General features: G+C 31.2%; 1 protein-coding gene across 1 annotated transcript in view; it reads left to right on the top strand.

Moving 5' to 3' along the window:
* The first annotated feature begins 6,655 nt into the window (after nt 1-6,655).
* LOC149412274 (uncharacterized) overlaps nt 6,656-20,528 on the top strand; it is a 311,506-nt gene continuing 297,633 nt past the window's right edge. The window contains exon 1 of the mRNA XM_089646124.1: nt 6,656-6,739. Within this exon, the coding sequence (XP_089502250.1) occupies nt 6,689-6,739 (51 nt within the window). The 5' untranslated portion in view covers nt 6,656-6,688. The remainder of the gene's footprint in view (nt 6,740-20,528) is intronic.

Below are 20,528 nucleotides of genomic sequence, written 5' to 3'. Positions count from 1 at the left end.
CTAATAAATTTGATATCAAAATATCAATGTAAAATTGTACCTATTAACTTAGACCTCTGTATTGTAAGTTCCTCCCGTCCTACAATAAGTTGTTACTCATCCAACATGGCTCCAGCAACAATAAAAAATTATAAATAAAAAATAATGTCGTGTTGTTTCGGAATTCGCCAATCATCATATTGATAAAGTAATTCTTTACGTTTTAGTCAGATATCAAACCAACTTGTCATGTCAGATCTTTATTTTGTGTTGTGTATCTTTTTTTCGTTAATTTTTCACACAACAAATTCGGTAAATAGCACGAGTTTATGATTTTCATTGCATGTCATATAATTAAGAAAACATAGTGCAATTAGGTTTTCTGCGTTTGATTTATAAGTGGATGTCTAGAAAACACCAAATAACCAGAATTTTTTTCTGAAGAGAAGGCGTGTGTGATGAAAACTTATTGGTATAATTTATTAAGAATCTTTTCAGATTATTCGGAATCCGGTTAAAAACTGCAGGCCTTGAGCGAAAGAATTGAAGGTTTCCTAATAAACTTTAAGTAAGATTTGAATGTATAATCACGATTTTTGGAAACATCTATAGTATATGATTTATTAGGAAATTCCGATAATTAGGAAAGTAAAAAAAGCTTATTATGAAACGGCCATCAATATAGTTCTTAAGTGAAATTTAAACAAGTTGACAAAGAAGACATATTTGAGTTTATTTAATAGGATATGTAATATACCTTATGATTTTTTATGTTAGTAAGTATGTAGTTATATCAATGCAGATGGTCAGATAACCCAACACCACAACGGTCCAACACATCTTTAAAAGGTTATATAAAGTCATTCAAAGTGATGAAAAAGGGTTACATTTGGTGAATAATTTTTTCACTACTTTTAACGACTCTATATCACTTTTTACAGGTGTGTTGAGTTATCATAGAAGCATCAATGGAATATTTACATTTTGAATTTCGTTTTAGTCTCTATTTCCAAAATCAATTATGCCATTTATTATTATAAACAGTGAAATTTCAGTAGTCACTTACGATGTATCTTTCAGTTGTTTAAGATCCGTGAAATAAGTTTTTTAATACCTTCGCTGAAACAAACGAATTTCTGGGAACTCAAAATAACAGAAATTCTCCGAAAAACAATCTTATTATTATCGGAGTACGTATTTTCTTTTCTATTTTTTGTTATTAGTAGTGGAAAGTAGTAATTGTCCAAAGATCAATAAAAGTATTCCATGAATCAATACATCTGATTGGCGTTGGAAAACAATAATAATAAATTGTTTGTCCCGATTCTTCAACAGTATCCTTTGTGGCAACACGCGAGGCAAGAAACTGCGAATAGCAGATCAGTAACAATGAGAATTAACTTCGGCCTCGCTGGATCTATTTGCCGTAGTCAAAACAATGATTATTTTCAACATTCAAAGATGAAAGAGAAAATATTACTGAATAATAAATATTCTAAATTTTCCTGGCAAGGTTTTAATCAGAGACGAGTTTTGTGTTGGCCATTGGATTCAATAAACGCAGAGGAAATAGACGAAGCTCCATGAATACTGATAGGAGTTCGTCCACCCGTACCATAATATTTTATTAACCGCTTAAGGTGGGTTATTAAATACTGCCGTGATTCTATAAAGCGGTCTTATATCCACTCCTTTCACTCCATAAAAACATTTTAATGGTCCGTCGAATACTGAAAAACATGTTATAAAATGAACATAAATACTAATGGTTTATTAATGAAACCCTGAATAAATATTGTTTTGTTATACAATTGGTTGGAGGTCTAAAGTATGTTATGTAAGTTTCGTGCTATGTTTCTGCATTCTGAGGCCAGCGCATTTGAATAAGTTATTTACAACTCACGTAAGTATAATAATCTAGCGTTGAAACAAAGGGTAATCATTTTCATTCTAAAAACAATTACGTATGCACTAATATAATCCACGTTAGTATGAGCTATGAGTTATAAGATACGCAGTGATAGGCTTTCATATAAATTTTATCATTTAACAAAGGAAAAATATTATCGCAATACGTGTTTTTTTTCATTGCTTGCAGCATTATATTATAAATATATATCATGCTGCTCTCGTTAATCTGATCTGCAAAACTCGTGGTAATGAGAGACGCTACTACGCTTTATGCATAATTTATTTTGTGAGTTCCTAGAATTATCATGAACAATGAAAAAAAAAAGATTTTCTCTAAGACCAAATCCTTCACTAAGGTACTTACTTTGCACTCCAAATAAGCATCTTATTAGAATTTGCAACCGGTGAAAACAAAGGAACTTCTCATGAAGCATTCGCCGCCGTTTCTCTCCATTCTCTCTCAGAATATGTTATTTGTTTTAACATCACGTACCCTTTTTTTTTCAACTTAAATATACTAACCATAATGTAGTTTAGCTGAAAGAAATTGTCACCGAGCCATGAGACCACCTATATATATATAAAGTGAACGTGTACAATACACATAATATGTACATTGAGAATATTTATTTTATCACGTAATATTGGAACAAAGTAATGTATGTACAAGGAATGTAGAACCAATAACAATAACGGTGATCGTGATGTTCTTGTCTTTGAAGGTACTTTAGAAAAAAAACTCATTCTCTTGGGTTGTCATTTCCAACCTTTGTTAGATCGTATCAAGTTTGATGACTTATCTTAGTTGCCCGTTTAAAATTCAACAATGCATTACCTAAACAAATCGTGATGAAACGGTGGTTTAGTCAAACGGCGGCGTCAAGAGTGGATGTTCATTAAAAATTCATTCATGTAAAGGGAAGCGTGCACCTATGTTTGTATCTCCTTCTTTAAATGATGTGTGATTTACAAGCGATATGCACATAGGGCAGACACTTCTATGTGATAAGCATTAAAATAAATTAAGATGAATCAATCAAGCGTAGTAGTTGTTGTTAGCTTATTGATCCGAAAGTCGAGCATGATGTTATTTGATTATTTCATTAAAAGCTATCATTTAGTTACTAAAATGTAATCATTTGCCTTTGTATACACCAAAATGAATTCCATTCCGATGGGTGTTTTCCATTAACGAGTTGGCTTTAAGTACAATTTATCATTGTAGAATTTTGTGATGCTTGACGGAATTGTGCGGAGCTTTAATACATTGGAAGATTTTATAGTTTTGTTTGGTAGTTATGTATAAAGGTACGTAAATATGTTAAAATTAAGTACCTACGTCAGAAGTCAATGGTCGGTTGTTCTCTTAATAAGTAAATAAATTATGTATAGAGCCTATTTCTGGTTTTTTAGGTCTACAAAAATATATAAAGTCGGTTGTCCTATGACAACGTTTAACGAAGTGGGGTAATAATGAATGGTCGAAAGTCGAAAGTGTTTGAAAATCCAATATGTCCGTTGTCCGCTGTCCCAGATACAAACTTCTATTATTGAATTCGTTTTGTAGAAAATGAAGTTGTTCTATGTTCCCTCAAAGTAAAATGAAAAATCACGGGACATTATAATTCCAATTTAGTATATAGTCTATAAAAATAATTTTCTCTTAAAATATTATATTTTATGTATGTAATAACTTAATAATTAAGAAAATTACACTTTTATTCCAACAAATCCAGATTAGAGTTTATTAAACCAGAGTTACGCATACATGCAACAGACACACAACCGAAATTAGTATTTTTGATTCTTTCTCCAAGTTCTAGCGATTTATAACAAGTTTTTCTTTAACTCTTTAAGTTTTAAGATCCAAAAAAAAATATTATTTATTTAGGATTCCACGTCTTATACTGATTTATAAACGTGGTAATTCTAACTATACAATTGTAAATGTTCTCCAAAATGCCCTGGAAAGAATCTTAGACTTGTGATGTCCCAAAAGAAAACAATCATCTATTCTGAATGCAATTACTAATCTTATCCAAATTGACCCTGGTAATAAATTACATCTTCGCGATTCTTTCAAGGGTAAAGAAACCATCCTGTCACTTCGAACGCAATCAACAATGTTTCCAAAAATTTGTTTTGACAGCATCGCCATTCCATTGTAAGAATATTATGTACTAAATACACAATTTGGCTGTCCTGAAACGGGAATCCTTCCCAGTTGGACAGACAAATGTTCATTTTGTTATGTATTGTTTGTAATTTATATATATAAAATAAATAAATAGATTTTAAGATAATATCTATACATTTGTTATGCCGAAACGTTATATATAATTCCATAGACAGAAAAATATCGCAAAGAAATTTCCGAAAATTATTCAACAAACTTTTTTTTCTGTTATTTAATATGATATAGGCATGAAAAACTTCACAGTGTATCTTTAAATTTAACTAAAGCATTTGTCGAGATATATTTGTTATATTTGAAACGAGTAGTGCTTCATTAAATATTTTGAACATTTTCAATTAAAAAAATTAATTGTTATCGTTTTTCATATTTGCGCGCTCCCTCTAACATTCGTACTTACATATTTCCCTTTCAAACCATCTTTTAACGCTTACTACGGAGGTGGGTTATCATTACAGCTTTCCACAAACATACCTTTCTCATAACATAGCATAACATCTCATTCCAAAACCATAAAAATACTATTCTATACCTACTTGATAACTTAATATTATGTTGTTGACTTTATTTAAGTACCTACCTACACATTTCATATATAAAATCATCGTATATTTCATGAAATGAAATTAAATGCAATGGTAAATCTTATTGTTATAATACGATCATTAATCATTTCCGCATAATATGACTCTAACGCTTCTTTTCAAACTGGCGTGAAAAACTGGAGCTTTTATGCATTTAAAGTTCCGCGTTTACTGACCTATACACTTATTCGCTTTTATGGGTTGGTAATAGTGTCTTTCCGTGCGACTGCCAAAAGCCATGGAGAATGGAAAACAGTTAGACGTAGGGGTCAAAACACTTTTATAAATCCGAAATAGAGTTTATATTTCAATGTTTTATCAGCAATACGCGATCTAATTGACTAGATTAAGGCTTTTCCAGGCTCTCTTTTAACCTTTCTCGCTATTGATGACTTAGGCGCAACAACCTTCCCTTTACAGAGCTAATTTTACACTTAAGTACTTAATATTATTTATTACAATATGTTTTTAGTAGAAGCTATTATCTCCAAGAAACTAATTACATTTAATTTTATTGCTCAGTTTTGTATACTCAGTACTTCAGTGAATTTTATTTTAATCGAATTTATTGCTTATTTTTGCGAGACTTCAGTGCATTACATAAAAACCAATCTTATTGCTCAGATTTGTAAAATTTCATTGTATTTTATTATTATTAAACTTATTGCTCAGTTTTGCAAGATTTCAGTGCATTTTATAACAACCAATCTTCTTGCTTAGTTTTGTAAGACTTCAGGGTATTTTATTAAAAAAAAAATAATTCATTTATTTCTTGTAAATTATTTAACATTACAACTGAAAACAATATGTAGACTTATATATTTTTTTGTTATTATTCTACTACTGATGGGATGAGTATTTACCTTTAGAGTAAAAATAATATTCTAATGACTTTTTTTAAACAATAATTAAAAACTTATGATATAAATACAAACATAATATTAACATAGGTACACAAAATAAAAGAGGTTTTTTTAAAGACAATTAAAATAATATATCTTTTTACAGATTGAGTAAGCGTAAGGAAATTAAGGGTTCAATAATTGAACTTATTGCTCAGATTTGTAAAACTTCAGTACATTTCATTACAATAAAACTCATTGCTCACATTTGTACTGTTTGTTGGTACTTAAATTTGAGCATCGTAAACCAATTTTAATAATAAATCGTTTTGTTTAAGCAAACAATTAGTTTTAAAAAACAGGTGATATGATTCAAAATTTAAAACGTAAACTATTCCCGGCAAGAGCTCGGACGGACGACATCGACATTCGACCTCTTTCTTCTCATGAGTCTTGTATGAAAACGAAAAAGACAGGAGATACTTATACGGAGACGTCATGTACGATCACTCGCTAGGACTTGTATTAGATGTCTGATTTATATTTTTAGGAATATAGGTACCTAGAAGGTACTACCTACTTAAAGGATATATTAGTAGTTTTTTAATTTAAAAAAAAAATTTACAAAAAGTTAAATAATACAAACAATAGATAATAATTCATTGAATGAATGATAAAATAATACATTATTAAACGATTGTCAGACATTTTTTTCCATTTTTTACTGTATCACCCTTACTCATAAATAATGTGTGTTGTCCTGCCCAGATATTGCGTTATGTATTGATTTGACTCTAGCGAAATCAACCCAGGCCAGGGCACCGAATTTAGTGCCCTTTAATATGTATGTACGATGCTCCTAAATTTTATTATAACTCATCCTTTAGTTACAAGACATTCTACCTATATTATTTATCCACACCAATTAAACATTCAGAACATTTTTTTATAGAATAATAAATAGCAGGCAAAATTAAGTTAGTGTCCTGGCCTTGGTTGAGGTGGTTTTGCTCTAATAGGCAGCTTACTATGTTATTTATGTTTCCTGCTAAACGAGAAAATGGTTGACGGTGTATTTAATACATCCGCGGCGAGCGAATACAAAGAGGATCGATAACGTGATAAAGAACTATCAACCCTTACAGGATAATTACTAACCCTGAAGAAAGGACATTTGGATGAGGGCGGGAGGAAGGGCGCAGATGAAACATTTGAGAAACACCATTGAGGTATAAAAAACTCTTATTTTGTAATATTAGAATATCTTTAAAAAAGATTTTTTGGCTATTTCTAAAAGCCAAATAATAATAATTTTTCATATATTGATGAAATTTTATATCCGAATATTTTTGATTTTGGCGTGTCACTCTACCCTACTCAGTACTATCCAGTAGAAGTTTGATTAGATTAATCTCTTTATGATTTCAAAACAAATTTTTTTGATTGGTATCAAAGCATTAACCTTCTAATATTCCCGTACAAAATGAATGACGTAGAACTAAAAAGATATAGTGAAGTTTGGGACTTGGGTACAAAAATGGACTCAGAATGTCTAAGTTTCATCATAAGTGTGGCGAAACCAATCAGATCACCTCATATAAAAATACTATATGTCTTTTTCGTTCTCTCACTATTAGAAGTTTGGATTAGTAATATGGAATCCCCAATGTAAAGTTATTATTGAAAGGTTATTAATATTAACATTAGAAATTAGAAGAGATGTATCCGACCAAAAATATTTATTCAAAATTATCCACTACGCTCTTGACAACGACTGACTACCTTCTAGAAAAATGCATTTCCACTGTCCAGTTTGTAACACACGGTTAAACAAACTATTACACATACAATACTCAAAAACTAACTACACACAACATCCATTTTTCAGAAGGACATTCACAAAATACAATAATATTTTTTCAGACGCCGATATTTTGTCCTTAGTTCAGTTAACTAAATGCATATTGGAGAAAATTAAATCAAATTGATAATTACGTACCCTCTCCTCCTACTATGTCTAGGATATCTAAGTAATTTTTCATTAAGGTGTGTTAGATATCTAAGATATCTCAATTATTTTCATTAAGATGTGTAAGATATCTAAGATATCTCAATTATTTTCATTAAGGTGTGTAAGAAATTTAAGATATCTCAGTTATTTTCATTAGGTGTGTAAGATATCTAGAATATCTCAGTTATTTTCATTCGTGTTTTTATGTTTTTTTGTGATTTTTTCTGCTTGTAACATGAATTTTATGTGGAAACTTCACTGGTTATTACAACATGTAAAATGTAATTATTTATACAAAATTATAAAACTATTTGTTTCCCCAATAAACTAAAATAAAATAAAAATAGTATTATATCTTTTATACTTTCAGATATAAAAGATAAAATAACACATTTGTAAAAAAAATCGGCGTAGTCAGAAGAAATATCTCGTTTAACTGATTCTGCTGACATTTGTGTGAAGCAGGTGATAGTGGGAGTCAAAACGTCGGTCTTTTGAAAAGGCTTCGAAAAATCACAAAACAAATGTTTATGGTTAAGGTCAATTTATAAGTGGTGAATTATAATTAAGCTGTAATACACGTTTTTATCATCTAATTGTGTCGTATACCTATCCTATTTCATTCGGTGCCACCACAATACATTAATTGTATATTTTATGATACCCTAAATCAGACTATAAATTACATTTGACCGGTCAGTGGTTGAGTGGGCATAGCGCTTGGGTCTCACCCGGGCGTCGCGTGTTCGATTCCTCGGCTGGCTAAGTCCTCCATCACAACACAAGCAACATTTTCGGCTTTCTGTGGTGGTATTAGGAGATTTTCAAACATTGTTGGGTTATTCGTAACCCGGGAATGTTTGTCTCTCTTTAAAAAAAAAAATAAAAAAAATAAAAAAATAAAAAAAAAATAAAAAATAAAAAATACACAGAAAATGGAAATAATCGGTTACTAGGATAGATGTAGTGTTTTGTGAACACCTCACTAGGAGAACCCGTGCTGAGGTGTTTGCAAATATTTGGTAAAATGTTATTCCGCCGTCATAAGTAAAAACACAGTGTTCTCCCTGAGACTCCACGTGGCGGCAGTATCAACACAGTTATTAGATTTGTAGTAGTTCAGTTGAATCATAATGTAATGTGATAAGAGGTTATAAGAAATGTTTTGTAGATAGGTTAAGTTGTTTTTATTTATTTGTTTTGGGTTCTAAAAAAAAAAAAGTTTTTTTAAACTTGAAAAAAATATATAGGAATAATAATAATATATGGGAATTGAATCTTCCTACCGAGGAACTGGAGTCGACAACCATCCTCGCCGAGACCTAGAGACCTTTATTTCTGTGTGAGTGCACTTGATTGCCACCAAAAGTTGATAAAATGCATTGTCATCGACGACGAGTCTACTTCCGAGTTTCAAATCAATCGGATGTCGGGAATTGGGCTAATTTCCGCTTTCAAGATTTGTATTCATTCATTTCAGAAAACAAAAGTGAAATTCAAATAGTCTTATTTAATAGGTAATAATAATAATAATTATAGTGTTATTTTGTATAAATACATCAGGAAACGATTTGTTTAGGTATTTGTCAAACATGCGCCGTTTTTACGTTTGTACAAAATGTTATGCTATGTTTGCAAGTAATAGTAATGAAATCTTTATACAAAGTGAATAAAATGATAAAATTATGATTGCCAAAATTATATTTCGTTAGTAAATACACACACACACACACACACACACACAGATATACTGTATTTCCTTTCTATTAGATTTTACGAGTAAATTAATAAAATTGTTATGGATTCAGAGGAAGGTTTTAATTTTTTTAAATTTATACCTATAGTAAATATAGTACTTTGTACTTCTTCTAAGTTATCACATAAAAATAAAGAGTATGTCTCTAGTTTGCCTCCCTCACTTCTCTCCACCTTGTATAACACCCCAATATTGCGATAGTCCCATTGGATCCAAGACTTTGTACTTCTCCTGGGCTGTCACATAAAAAGAAAGAATATCTTTCTCATTCGTCTCACTCACTTCTCCACACCTTGAATAATATTCTTATATTGCGATAGTCCCATTGGATCCAGTACTTCGTACATCTTCTGGGCTGTCACATAGCTTGATCGCCCTTTACAACCAGAATAAACAACATTTCATCCATGAATTGAAACTTATCTTTTATTTGCAGAAGAATCTCAAGTTATTTATTTTACTTATCAAAACCCGCCGGCGGAATCTTATACAATTTACGACTTAAAAACGTTAACCTGTTTTAAATTTCAATCAATTTTTCCCATAAAAAAAATCTTACTTCGACCTTCTAGGAAGATAGCAAGTAATAATTTTCCGGTGTTGCGCAGGTTATTAAAAAATGAATTATATGCTTTATACGATGCTTTTTGTTTGGTAATTATATTTAGTTACCGTAATTAATTAATGAACTTCGGACTATGTATTAAGAAATTTTATTCCAAATATGTATTATGCTTAACTTACATGTACAAAGACCGGTCGGTGGCTGAGTATAGTGTGTTCAATTCCTAAGCTGGCTAAGTCGTCCATCACAACATAAAACTTTCCACTTACTGTGGTGGTAGTAGGAGATTTTCAAATATTGTCCGGTTATTCGTTACCCAGGAATATTTGTATTTATTTTAATAAAATTAAAAAAATAAATGTTTTTGATGTATTTTACTCGAGCCAGTCCATGCTTACATCACCTAAATATAACAATAAAGTCATATACTACATTTCGACGCCATCTGGTAGGTGATTTAGTATTATCAATATCTTTCCTACAAAAATAAAATTGGTTGTGTTCTAGTGAAAAAATCTAATAAGCAATAATTGTTGAATGAAAAATACCATTACATATTGAATTGTAGGGCAACTGACCGGCAATCACAAAGCTGCGGGTTCAATTTCCGTCGGCGGCATGTATTTTTTCTCGGAAGATTTTTCAATTTATTTAGGTGTTTCAGGCTAAAAATGATTGCTTAAAAATAATATGTTATCCTTTGTGCTCTGCATACAAAACATTGTCTCGTAAACATTAGTTTTTCATTATAAATGATAATAAAGTCTTATAAAAATGATACTTTCACGCGTTTTCTTGTGTTTTTTTGCCTTTGTTTATTTGGAGATAGATGGTTTAAGCGAAACGACTAAACATGATTGTGTATTCACGCCCAAGAAAGTAATAACCTCGTACTTATCTTGTTATACTTATTTCTATTTTTATGTCTTGTTGGAGCGTTAAACTATTTTTTTCGTTTGTATATTAAGTAGTTCGACTAATTTGTATAAAAGTTTCTTAAAAATGTCTTTCCTACCTACCTAGGTAGGTACTTACCGTTATAAAAAAGATAACATTTTTACGTTGAAATATTAGTATGAAAATTTTGTCTCCTCAGTCGCTTAATTAAAGTGTACCTAAAAATTATTTCCTCGAGACATTCGTTTTCAAATTAGTTAACTGAGCCATAACATGATGGTAATTATATACTTCTTCTGCACAAAACCCTCCCTTTATGGCTCACTTTATCATGAGAGTTGCTCCCTGGAAAAAATGATCACGCACACTAAAGCGGCTTAGCACCTAACCTCGATTTGGGCAAGTACCGTCTAAAAAAAGTACATTTTGACAATGTGAAAAAATATTTGAAACTGATATTTAAAAAATCTATGTCAGCAACGCAATTTTTAAGTACATGAAATTGAAACCTGTCGAAAATGAATATAAGTTTATTTGGGACATGTCAGACGTACATCCATGCGTAAGTTACTTAGTATCGAATTTCATATTTGGATTAAAATATTAAATTCTAACGTACTTATTTTACCTAGGAATACTGATGTGTAAGATATTATCATAGTTAAATAATGACCTAAATATTATACCACGGATAAACTGTGGTGTTATGAAGGTAGTTATCTATGTAATATTATGCTTACGACATAGTGCAAGGTTTATACGTACAGAATGTTACAGCAATGTTAAATGATACACAGATTAGTGTGAACGACACCAACATGACTATTTTGATAAAAAATTGTTGTTAAAAATCTTTATTATTTATTAAGTGAGGAGGGTAATGTTGTGGAAAGAAGGAAGTTTGTACCTTACATAGATATTCATATTAGTCTGGTTAGTCACAATCACAAATATAGAATTTATTCTGATTAATATACCATTCTTAGGGTTGTACTGAAAACATATTTCTCTCGATTGTAAAATACGAGTATACCTAAGTTCTATTCTATTAATCTTCAAACGATAACACGGAATCGAAATCAAAGGATATCACGGATTGCCTTAGGTGTCGGCAAGTAACTATTTGAAATAAAAATTATAATGGAATATTATTAATATATTTCCGAGGCGGACTGTAGGTAGTTGTGTTGGTTCATCATGATTTTCTGATCTTAACCCTCCATTGTGACGTAAATGTCTGCAAGACCGAGTGATTCGAAAATGTCGAATAACTTTTTTAATCGCCATCGAATTGAGTTGTGATTTCGTGTACTTTCCTCATTGCGCATCTTCCACCATAAGTTCAACCCGCGCCGAAAATTCGAACGCACCTCTTGGAGTTTTAGCGCCAACTCAGTGCGTGAGACCGGGGTCACAGACTACGTAAGTAAACAAGTAACAGTTTAATTTTAGAATTTTAAATTTTTCCTAATATTATTTTTGATTTTGTTTTGATAGTATGATTATTATTGAACCGAAAGACAGGATATACTTGCTAGCACTGCAAGAAATATTTGTGTCTTCAACATGTAGTGCCAATATTCACTAGCTGCTTTACGCTTGAAGAAGATTAATTTTCGAAGACAATTTTTTTGTTTCATTTGGTTGGGTTAGGTTAGGTTAGGTTAGGTTGCATACATGTTTGATGCTGTTTTCAAACATGTATTTCTTCGTGGTATTTTTAAATTGTTCATTCATATGATCTTTGTATCAGACCAATTTAGCTATCAGAGAGCCCACCTAGTGTAGTCCTTATCAATGAACACAATGTGTACGAAGCACGCGTACAATATGTGTAGTAGACAATAATTCAAGCCAGTTTTCTTCATAAATAAGATTTTTCTCTCTCTACTTGCATTCAAATGTGACGCTGTGCGTGTTTCCAGGGAGTTGGACCAGGTGAACCTGGAATCCGTATCCCTTGTTGTTTTAACGCAAATAACCTTTACTTTTCCATAACCACGTTTCTTTCAATAATTAAAGCAATATGAAAATCGCAATCATTATTACTACATAACATTATCTACATCGTCGTTGCGCATATTTTTTATTCCAAAATGATTTATTCGTCTGAAATTGTATGGTTTGTTACTTTCCTTTTCAGTTTCTAACGTTTAACAATGTGATTAATTTATTTAATTAAGCGTGAAATTTTTTTGCAATTAATAGTTGTTTATTATAATTATTGTTTCGAGAGCATTTCCAATGGAATCAATGAATCATTATAATTCATATCCTTGTCTTCTTGTAGACATTTTACAAACAACATCGTATTGCAAAACCCGATTTAGCTAAACAGTTTTCGTAAATTTCTGAAGTATGCAATTAAGATCTATGATGTTCTGTTCTAATGTATAAACTGACCACTTTTAACACGGGCGCCCATTGAAGAGCGTTCATTACGATATCTAGAAACATGCCGAAACTACAACGCTGACGCCATCCAATCGTGCATTTGTTAGTCGAAAATCTTAATATATCTCGCTTGGCAATGGAATAATCGGCTAGGCCAGTGAGGGCCAAGTCGGGCCAACACCGCAACGTTATGACAGCTGTTTCGTGGTTATAAATTTAATTAAATCAAATCGTTTTCTGACATGCTCCCCGGGCAGGACTGCTCTGCGGCGTCGAAACCGTGCCGAAAATTAGTTTACAGCTCACAAGGAAATTCACGCCGAGTTCCGACGGCAAACAACGTAATTTCGTTGTCGTTAAGAAAACGAAAGAAATTGCGACTGCAGAGAGCGAAGCGGAGACATTACAAAATACCTAATATTAACGAAGGAAATATTCGCGTAATCGAATTTTTATAAGAGTGGGGTTGTTTGCGCTGATGTGTCTCCCAAACGAAAGATTAAACATTCTTACCTATTAGTGATGAGCGCTTCGAAGACAAAGAGTTCGAAGAGATGGCGTAGGTTTGATCACGACTCGTCAATCTTGTTTATTTTGTGATTAGTTAGTAGAATAACAACCATTTTAAATAATATGTGCCTCGTTTTTTGCTTTAACCTTTATAATTTTTTTGTTATTTCTTTCAAACACATCTAGAAAAAAAATTACCAGTCATATTCAATTCCCGTTGAATAAATACTTTCTTGGGAGTTTTCTTTGTTCTTTATCATGATGGTTTTAGACTCCACTTCATTAAATTTTCAATAAAAATAAGACCAACGTTTTTAACAATTGCCTCTGGCTACATTATATTGGAGCAACTTTTTCTATACGGAATGTAAAGGATAAAAACAACTATAAGTTTAAGGCCATAATGTTATTTCCGCTTAATTTTAACTAATAAGTGAACCATACTATTTGATGTATACTTTCCTTTGTCGGATTAAAAAAAATGCAGAGCGTATTCCCTACATTACCATTAGTTTGTGCATAAAAATGAATCAATGAATCGATGAAAATGTCTTTCGTTCGTTACTGGGAAAAATGAGGGTCATTTCCATGAATCTATATATTTTGTTTAGGCAAATCTTCCAAGAAAATTAAATTAGATACAGGGTGTGAAATAAGATTCTTATCATCAGAAAAAGAAAATTCTATGAAGTTTTTTAAACTGTCACCCCTCACAATTTTCACCAGTAAAATTTAGTATTCTTTTGCTCAGCTCTTTTTTAAAACACCTCAAGATATACACGACGACGTACAAAACCCTTTGTAACCCTTAAGACTGATTATTTGGTCATGCATTCCGAGGCTCTTTCGAGATATCTTTAATGAGCTTCTTCTCAAATCAAACCAGAAAGAACGTGCTTGGAGTCAGCTCATACTAAGCACTAACGCCTATCACACTTAGTTCACCCGTTTGCGACCATCTATTTAATCGATCCACTTTAAAAATGGAAAGATTTGATTCTTTGGAGGGCTTACATAGAGGAATATGGCTTTAAAAATGGTCATACTAAGTATCAATTACCTTTTCCGGGTAAAAACCAATAAACTGGTAATCTTTAAATCCAGTTTCGCTATCGTAAAAAATATCAGAGTATTTCAGAGTTGCCTGAAACGCCGGCCATGTTCTGATATTTTAGAAATTGGGGATAAAGTTGTTGTATCTTATTTCTAAAGCTTTTTGTCTTCTTTGTTTTGCCGCCCTGCCTTAACAAATCAGTCTTGAGATTCTTTAGACACGAAGATGGGTATTTCCTTTCTGGCTTCAAGTGTTCGGATTCAATGCGATATAATATATAAAGGAGGTAGTGAATACTGTTGCAGAACCCACTCGAGACTTGAGAGTCAGATTGTACATTAAAGTTGATGCAATGTCCGAGAATAAACCATACAGATTCATTATTTTCTAAATATGATATCTTGCTTATGCTTGGTCATAACAACGTATGATGAAATATTATTTATTACTCTCTTTTTTTCTCAGAGATTTCAACACTTATACGAATTTTCCATAGAGTCCAGATATAAAAAATGTACAAATTTCGTTACACCTGAGATCGTCGTTAAGATTTAGTGGTAATCATAAACAGTTTCGAACATTTGCTTTTACACGCAAATGTTCGATTTAATTATTACTATGGACCAGTTTTCCAGAAAAAAAATGTACTTTCCATGAAAATAATATAATGCTACACTCGCAGAAATTCAGTCACCTTTATAATAGTTATATAAAAATTATTTGAAAATTTTATTGATTAAAATATCTTAATAATTTAGTAAAAAAATTTGTTTGTATAAGTATTTGGTGTCTGTAATTGATATTAACTCAGTTTATATGATAAATAGATAGTTATATACGTATTAATGACACTCATTGTTATCACTATTTAGATAGTTATAGATAAAAGAAATAAAAAGATTACAATATAATTCATTTGGCATTTTCACGAGCATTAGGTTCCTTACAACAGACAATCTGCCTAGCTAAGAACTAATTAAAATAAAATAAAACGAATTGTGAACGATATTGAAAAAATGTTGCTCTGGATTGAAAAATTAAAATGACTACTATATAAATACTTCTGTTTATAGCCTCTCATACACCAGGCTTGGACTACACTGTAATAAGAAGTTGTATCAAGTATTTGATCACAACTTTGCTCAGAAATCATAAAATTCCGTCATTAAGTTTTTGTGAAATCTGCGATTGCTTTATTCAGGAGGAACCAATTTATAACTAGGTACTTACCTTTATATTCGTTCATTACTAATTATAATAGTCTGTAAACAAATATATTAAATAAATATATGATGGTGCTTTTTCCGAGGTATGGATTTTTTTCGACCATGGACTAGATTATTCAAATTAATTTCAAACTGGCTTCCTTTGGTAGTTACTTTAGAATAAGTGAAAATATAATATATATTATTGAGGATGAAGATCATGATCATAATACATCTAGGACTAGATGCGACCGTATTTTTTCTGTTTCAATTTTTCGTTTAAAATTAGCTTTTATTATCTCGTAATAGTATAAAATATTATTACACTATTCGTGTCTGTCAGTTTGTGCGCTTAGTTCTTCTAAACTACGCAACGGATTTTCAAAAACTTTTCACTATCGTTTAGGAAATTTCTTCCGGAAGGTTTATATGTATATTACATACAATTTATATTTAGGAAAATCAGCGAAAAGTCGATGTTTCGTAATCAAGCCGTAAAAAAAAATTTCGGGCGCTTACATTGCTAAAGCTGGCCAAACCTTATACATCAAAATAATGGTATATCTTAAACAGGCCCACAGAAAAAAACGCGATGGTATATGTCAGCTAGATTTCAATAATTAAATTTTACGATTTGAGGTTTTACTCACTAAGTTGTTCCAAAAAAAATCTTAATATAATTACTTTTTTGGTATAGAGCAGGGCTCTTGAGTAAATTTATTAATCTCCAATAATTATATTGAAGTTTTGGAGAGACAGATCCTTAATTGAAATTCGTAGAAATAAAGGTATTGGGAATAATCTAACAAAGAACATTTCTGCTATTTCAAAGAATATAGTAATTTTGTGTAAATATACAACCTAAGAGTTCGTATTTCAATATTTAGAAAATTTATTCTCATTTAGTAAATTAAGAAATAATTTTCACAGCCTAATGCCTTAATGTGATATTAGTAAAGATTTATATATATAAATATTAAACCCACGTATAAATAAACCCTTAACTATAATTGCATATCATAGTATAAAAGCACAAGCAAATACCGGAAATATATATATATATATATATATTTTTTTTTTAAACATTAACTGTAGTATTTTATCGCAAAATTACAACAGAAGGTATCAAATTAATACAAGCTCTAGAAAGATGTAAAGTAATAGACACAAGTAAATACAAAATAAAATATATAAATATTAGAAGACGTAGGTTTATTTAATACTCATTGAAAACATATGATATTATAGCCTTCTTGTGCCTATTTTCCGTGCAATTAATTAGATCCGACATTTATGTTACACTGCGAAACTGTTTTGTGACAAAAAACGACATCTGTTTCGAGGAAAATTATTAATTTATCTTAATGTGCAGTAAAATTTTATTGCAATTTACTTAGCGTCTAATGTTGTGGAAACTTTTCTTTGAAACATCGAACGAAAATAATTTGCTGAGTTGATTGGAATATTTTTTATTTAGTGAAATACCATTTATGTATGTGTCATTCAGTATCTTATTGATGTAAGGTGACTTTCAAACGATGCTTTACTGTAACTGTAGAATGCCACACCAATGTCGATTTTATTATAAATATAGGTATCTGAATCACCCCTTAAATCTGTAATACCGTTTTAACACTTCAGACAATGCCCATTGTAATGTATAAATGCAGAGATATTATTACTTCAAGAGATAACCCGGTGTTAAACCTGCTGGAGCTCGGTTCGAACGCAGAGAACATAGTCTAATTGGTATTAAAATTATTTTTGGACCACTGCACCCTCGTCTGGGTTAAGCTGCTAGGATTTCTGGCGAATCTTGTACTCAGGCAAACGGTGAAGGATGTCTCAAAATTGAATTGAATTGAATTTCAGCAATCCAGAAGCCTCCGTCTCCACATAGATACTTTTAATACGACAAGATTTTAATTAAGTCGTCAATTTCAAAGTTTCTCAGTAATTTTGCACTCAAATGTTTGAGAAAACAAAAAAAACTGTTTAAAATTATTACTTGTAATGCCAGTCTACATAACTTTCCGCGTAGAATACGTTTAAGTGGAATACTTTCAATGGTACAATCTTTATTCCTCCACAAATACAATGTACACAATATTTAGTAAGTTTTTTTTATCTTACTTGTTTAACATCGCGGGTATTCTTAACAATTAATGCAACAGCAAATATTAATACCTTCCTCACATTTCTGCAGAACTTTTACACTGATTTGGTTCATAACATTTTTGGCGGCTTACAATAATTGGCAATAATTTTTGGTGAATACATTAGCCATTATTTGGAAAATTTCTCGTTGGCTGCAGTGGCTATGTCTGTAACGCTATCTGAAATCTTGGCTTAAGAGGAGAATTATGTTTATGAACATTTAAAATCGTCTTTTCATGAACTGATCATATGCTAAGTTCTACACCAATGTCCAACATTCTTTACTAATAAATAATTTTAGATTTTGGTTTTGTTTCAGGAACGAATTAAGATTTCTTAGATAAATGAGATTTGCACTTTACAAACCTTTCGTGAATAAAAAAATTGAACTAATTCTTAAATTTTCCTTTCATAGGCATAAGTATTATGTTTGAATCAAAGATCAGAAAATCTCACTATGTAAGAGACACAGCTACTTGCAACCGATGGGACTGTATCAACCTCAAAAGAGAGGAAGGGAATGGATATTCGATTGAAGAATAAAATATAAATTTAAAAAAATAAAAAATCTAGTAAAGTTGAGAGAAGCAAGCTACATTTTACATGTAACTAGATGGTGTATATGTAACTGGTCAGTAAACGATACATTGTTTTAGATCTGGATGTTGTTATTCTAATATTGAAAGTTTTTTATAGTTTGTCTACTGTTCACAGAATTATTACATACTCATAAACTCAGTGTTAATATTAGTCTATTCAGTAAAAACCACGGCGCGGCGTAGTATAGCTAAATCGGTCTTACTTCCGGTATAACTATATCGATACTAAATTGGTGAGTAAGAATACTAATATCTATCATTTATGACCTAAGTTTCAGAACGCGAAGGTTATGGGTTCAGTTTCCATCGAATTGTAGGAGAGGACCATATTCACAATATTGGTTAATTTTGTTTAAATAAATACTTAAATAAAATGTTATAATACCTTACAGTAAGTCCTTAATTTAAAGGTAATAGCGTTGCCTACCTCGGCCCGGTTGGCGATGCAATTGTCTGGCATAAATGCGCAGAAGCTAATCCAGTGACAACGTTTACTGCAGTTTGGAACCTTACGGCAGTCTTACGTATACAGGTAATTCTTGGCTTCAAAACAACGCTAACGTTAATGTATATGCACAGAGAAAATGAATAGATAGTTCAAATGGTGTTCTAATAGCACACTGGAAAAGTTGGCGCATTATTTATTTATAAAAGTTTTTCACAAAAGCCGCAAAACAGTAATTGCTGATAACAATCCACTGAAAATCACCATGTTCGTCGTTTTCGTCACAAATAATGCAATCTTTCTGCTCAAATCAAAAAAAAAACTTAACACAACAAAGGCGGCCATTTTATAATGAAGTTGTCGTCATATTTGCATTTTTTAACGCCGTTCAGTAAAAAAATACCTCAACGAAATACACTTCAGATAAAAACTTTTAATAATAGCAGAGTCGTAAAATAAAGAATAACACAAGAAGTGCCTTGTGGGTGTTTTCTGATCCAAATATCTTCCCAATCGAGGCTTAAATTTCCAAGACAAAATCGTGCTTACGAAATTTAAATTATATGACATATACCACCCTGGACTTTTCTGTAGAACTGTTTAAGATATTTGATTACACCGTTTTTATTTTAAGATATTTTATAAGGTTTAGCCGTTAGCAGCTAAGAAAACGTCCGAAAACATATTTTTTTTCAAATTGATTACAAAACATGGACATTTTCTTACTTTCTTTATGTATAATATGCATGTACTATATATGTAAACCTTTCAGAAAAAAATCTCTAAATAAACCCTATCAAAATCAGTTACGTAGTTTGGAAAAACTAACCGCAAAAACAGAGAGACTTTATTTTATACTATTTAGAGTATATAACATAATTATATTTATTACTTAGGACAAATTAATAGCAGATAACTAATAGCTTTGTGGAGTCTCAAATTAGACATAATATTATCTAATAATAATAATTGGATCATTATTGTATACAGAAACTTTCGTTGCAAAAAATATTATAATGAACCTTCGGCGAACCAGCGATAGATCATGAATCTTTCTTCTATTCACAATCCATAGTAAAAAAAAGTCACTTATTGTTATTACTCATATTATAACGGCAAGCCGGAGGTAGCGGGTTCAAATCCCAGCGTGCACAAATTTTAAAATTTTATTTGATTGATTTGTGTTGTTTCGTCTTTCACTCATTTAAAGAAATTTAAAGTATATATAAGGTACCTTCCTAATACACTCAGTATCGTTGTAGTGTGGCACCACCATTAGAAATTGATACCACTGTTTCACTGCTCCAGACGGTTGAGAGAAGTGGGGAATTACGTATACAACATCATCCCAATATAAAATTAATCAACTAAATAGGAGCGGTAAAATTTTGGACGCTTTATATTGTTATTTAGTTAAGTACTGAT

Source organism: Hesperophylax consimilis, chromosome 23, assembly GCF_061612785.1.
Source record: "Hesperophylax consimilis isolate HC1 chromosome 23, BYU_Hcon_1.0, whole genome shotgun sequence".
NCBI classification, from domain to species: domain Eukaryota; kingdom Metazoa; phylum Arthropoda; class Insecta; order Trichoptera; family Limnephilidae; genus Hesperophylax; species Hesperophylax consimilis.
This window is presented reverse-complemented; position numbering and strand designations above follow the sequence as displayed.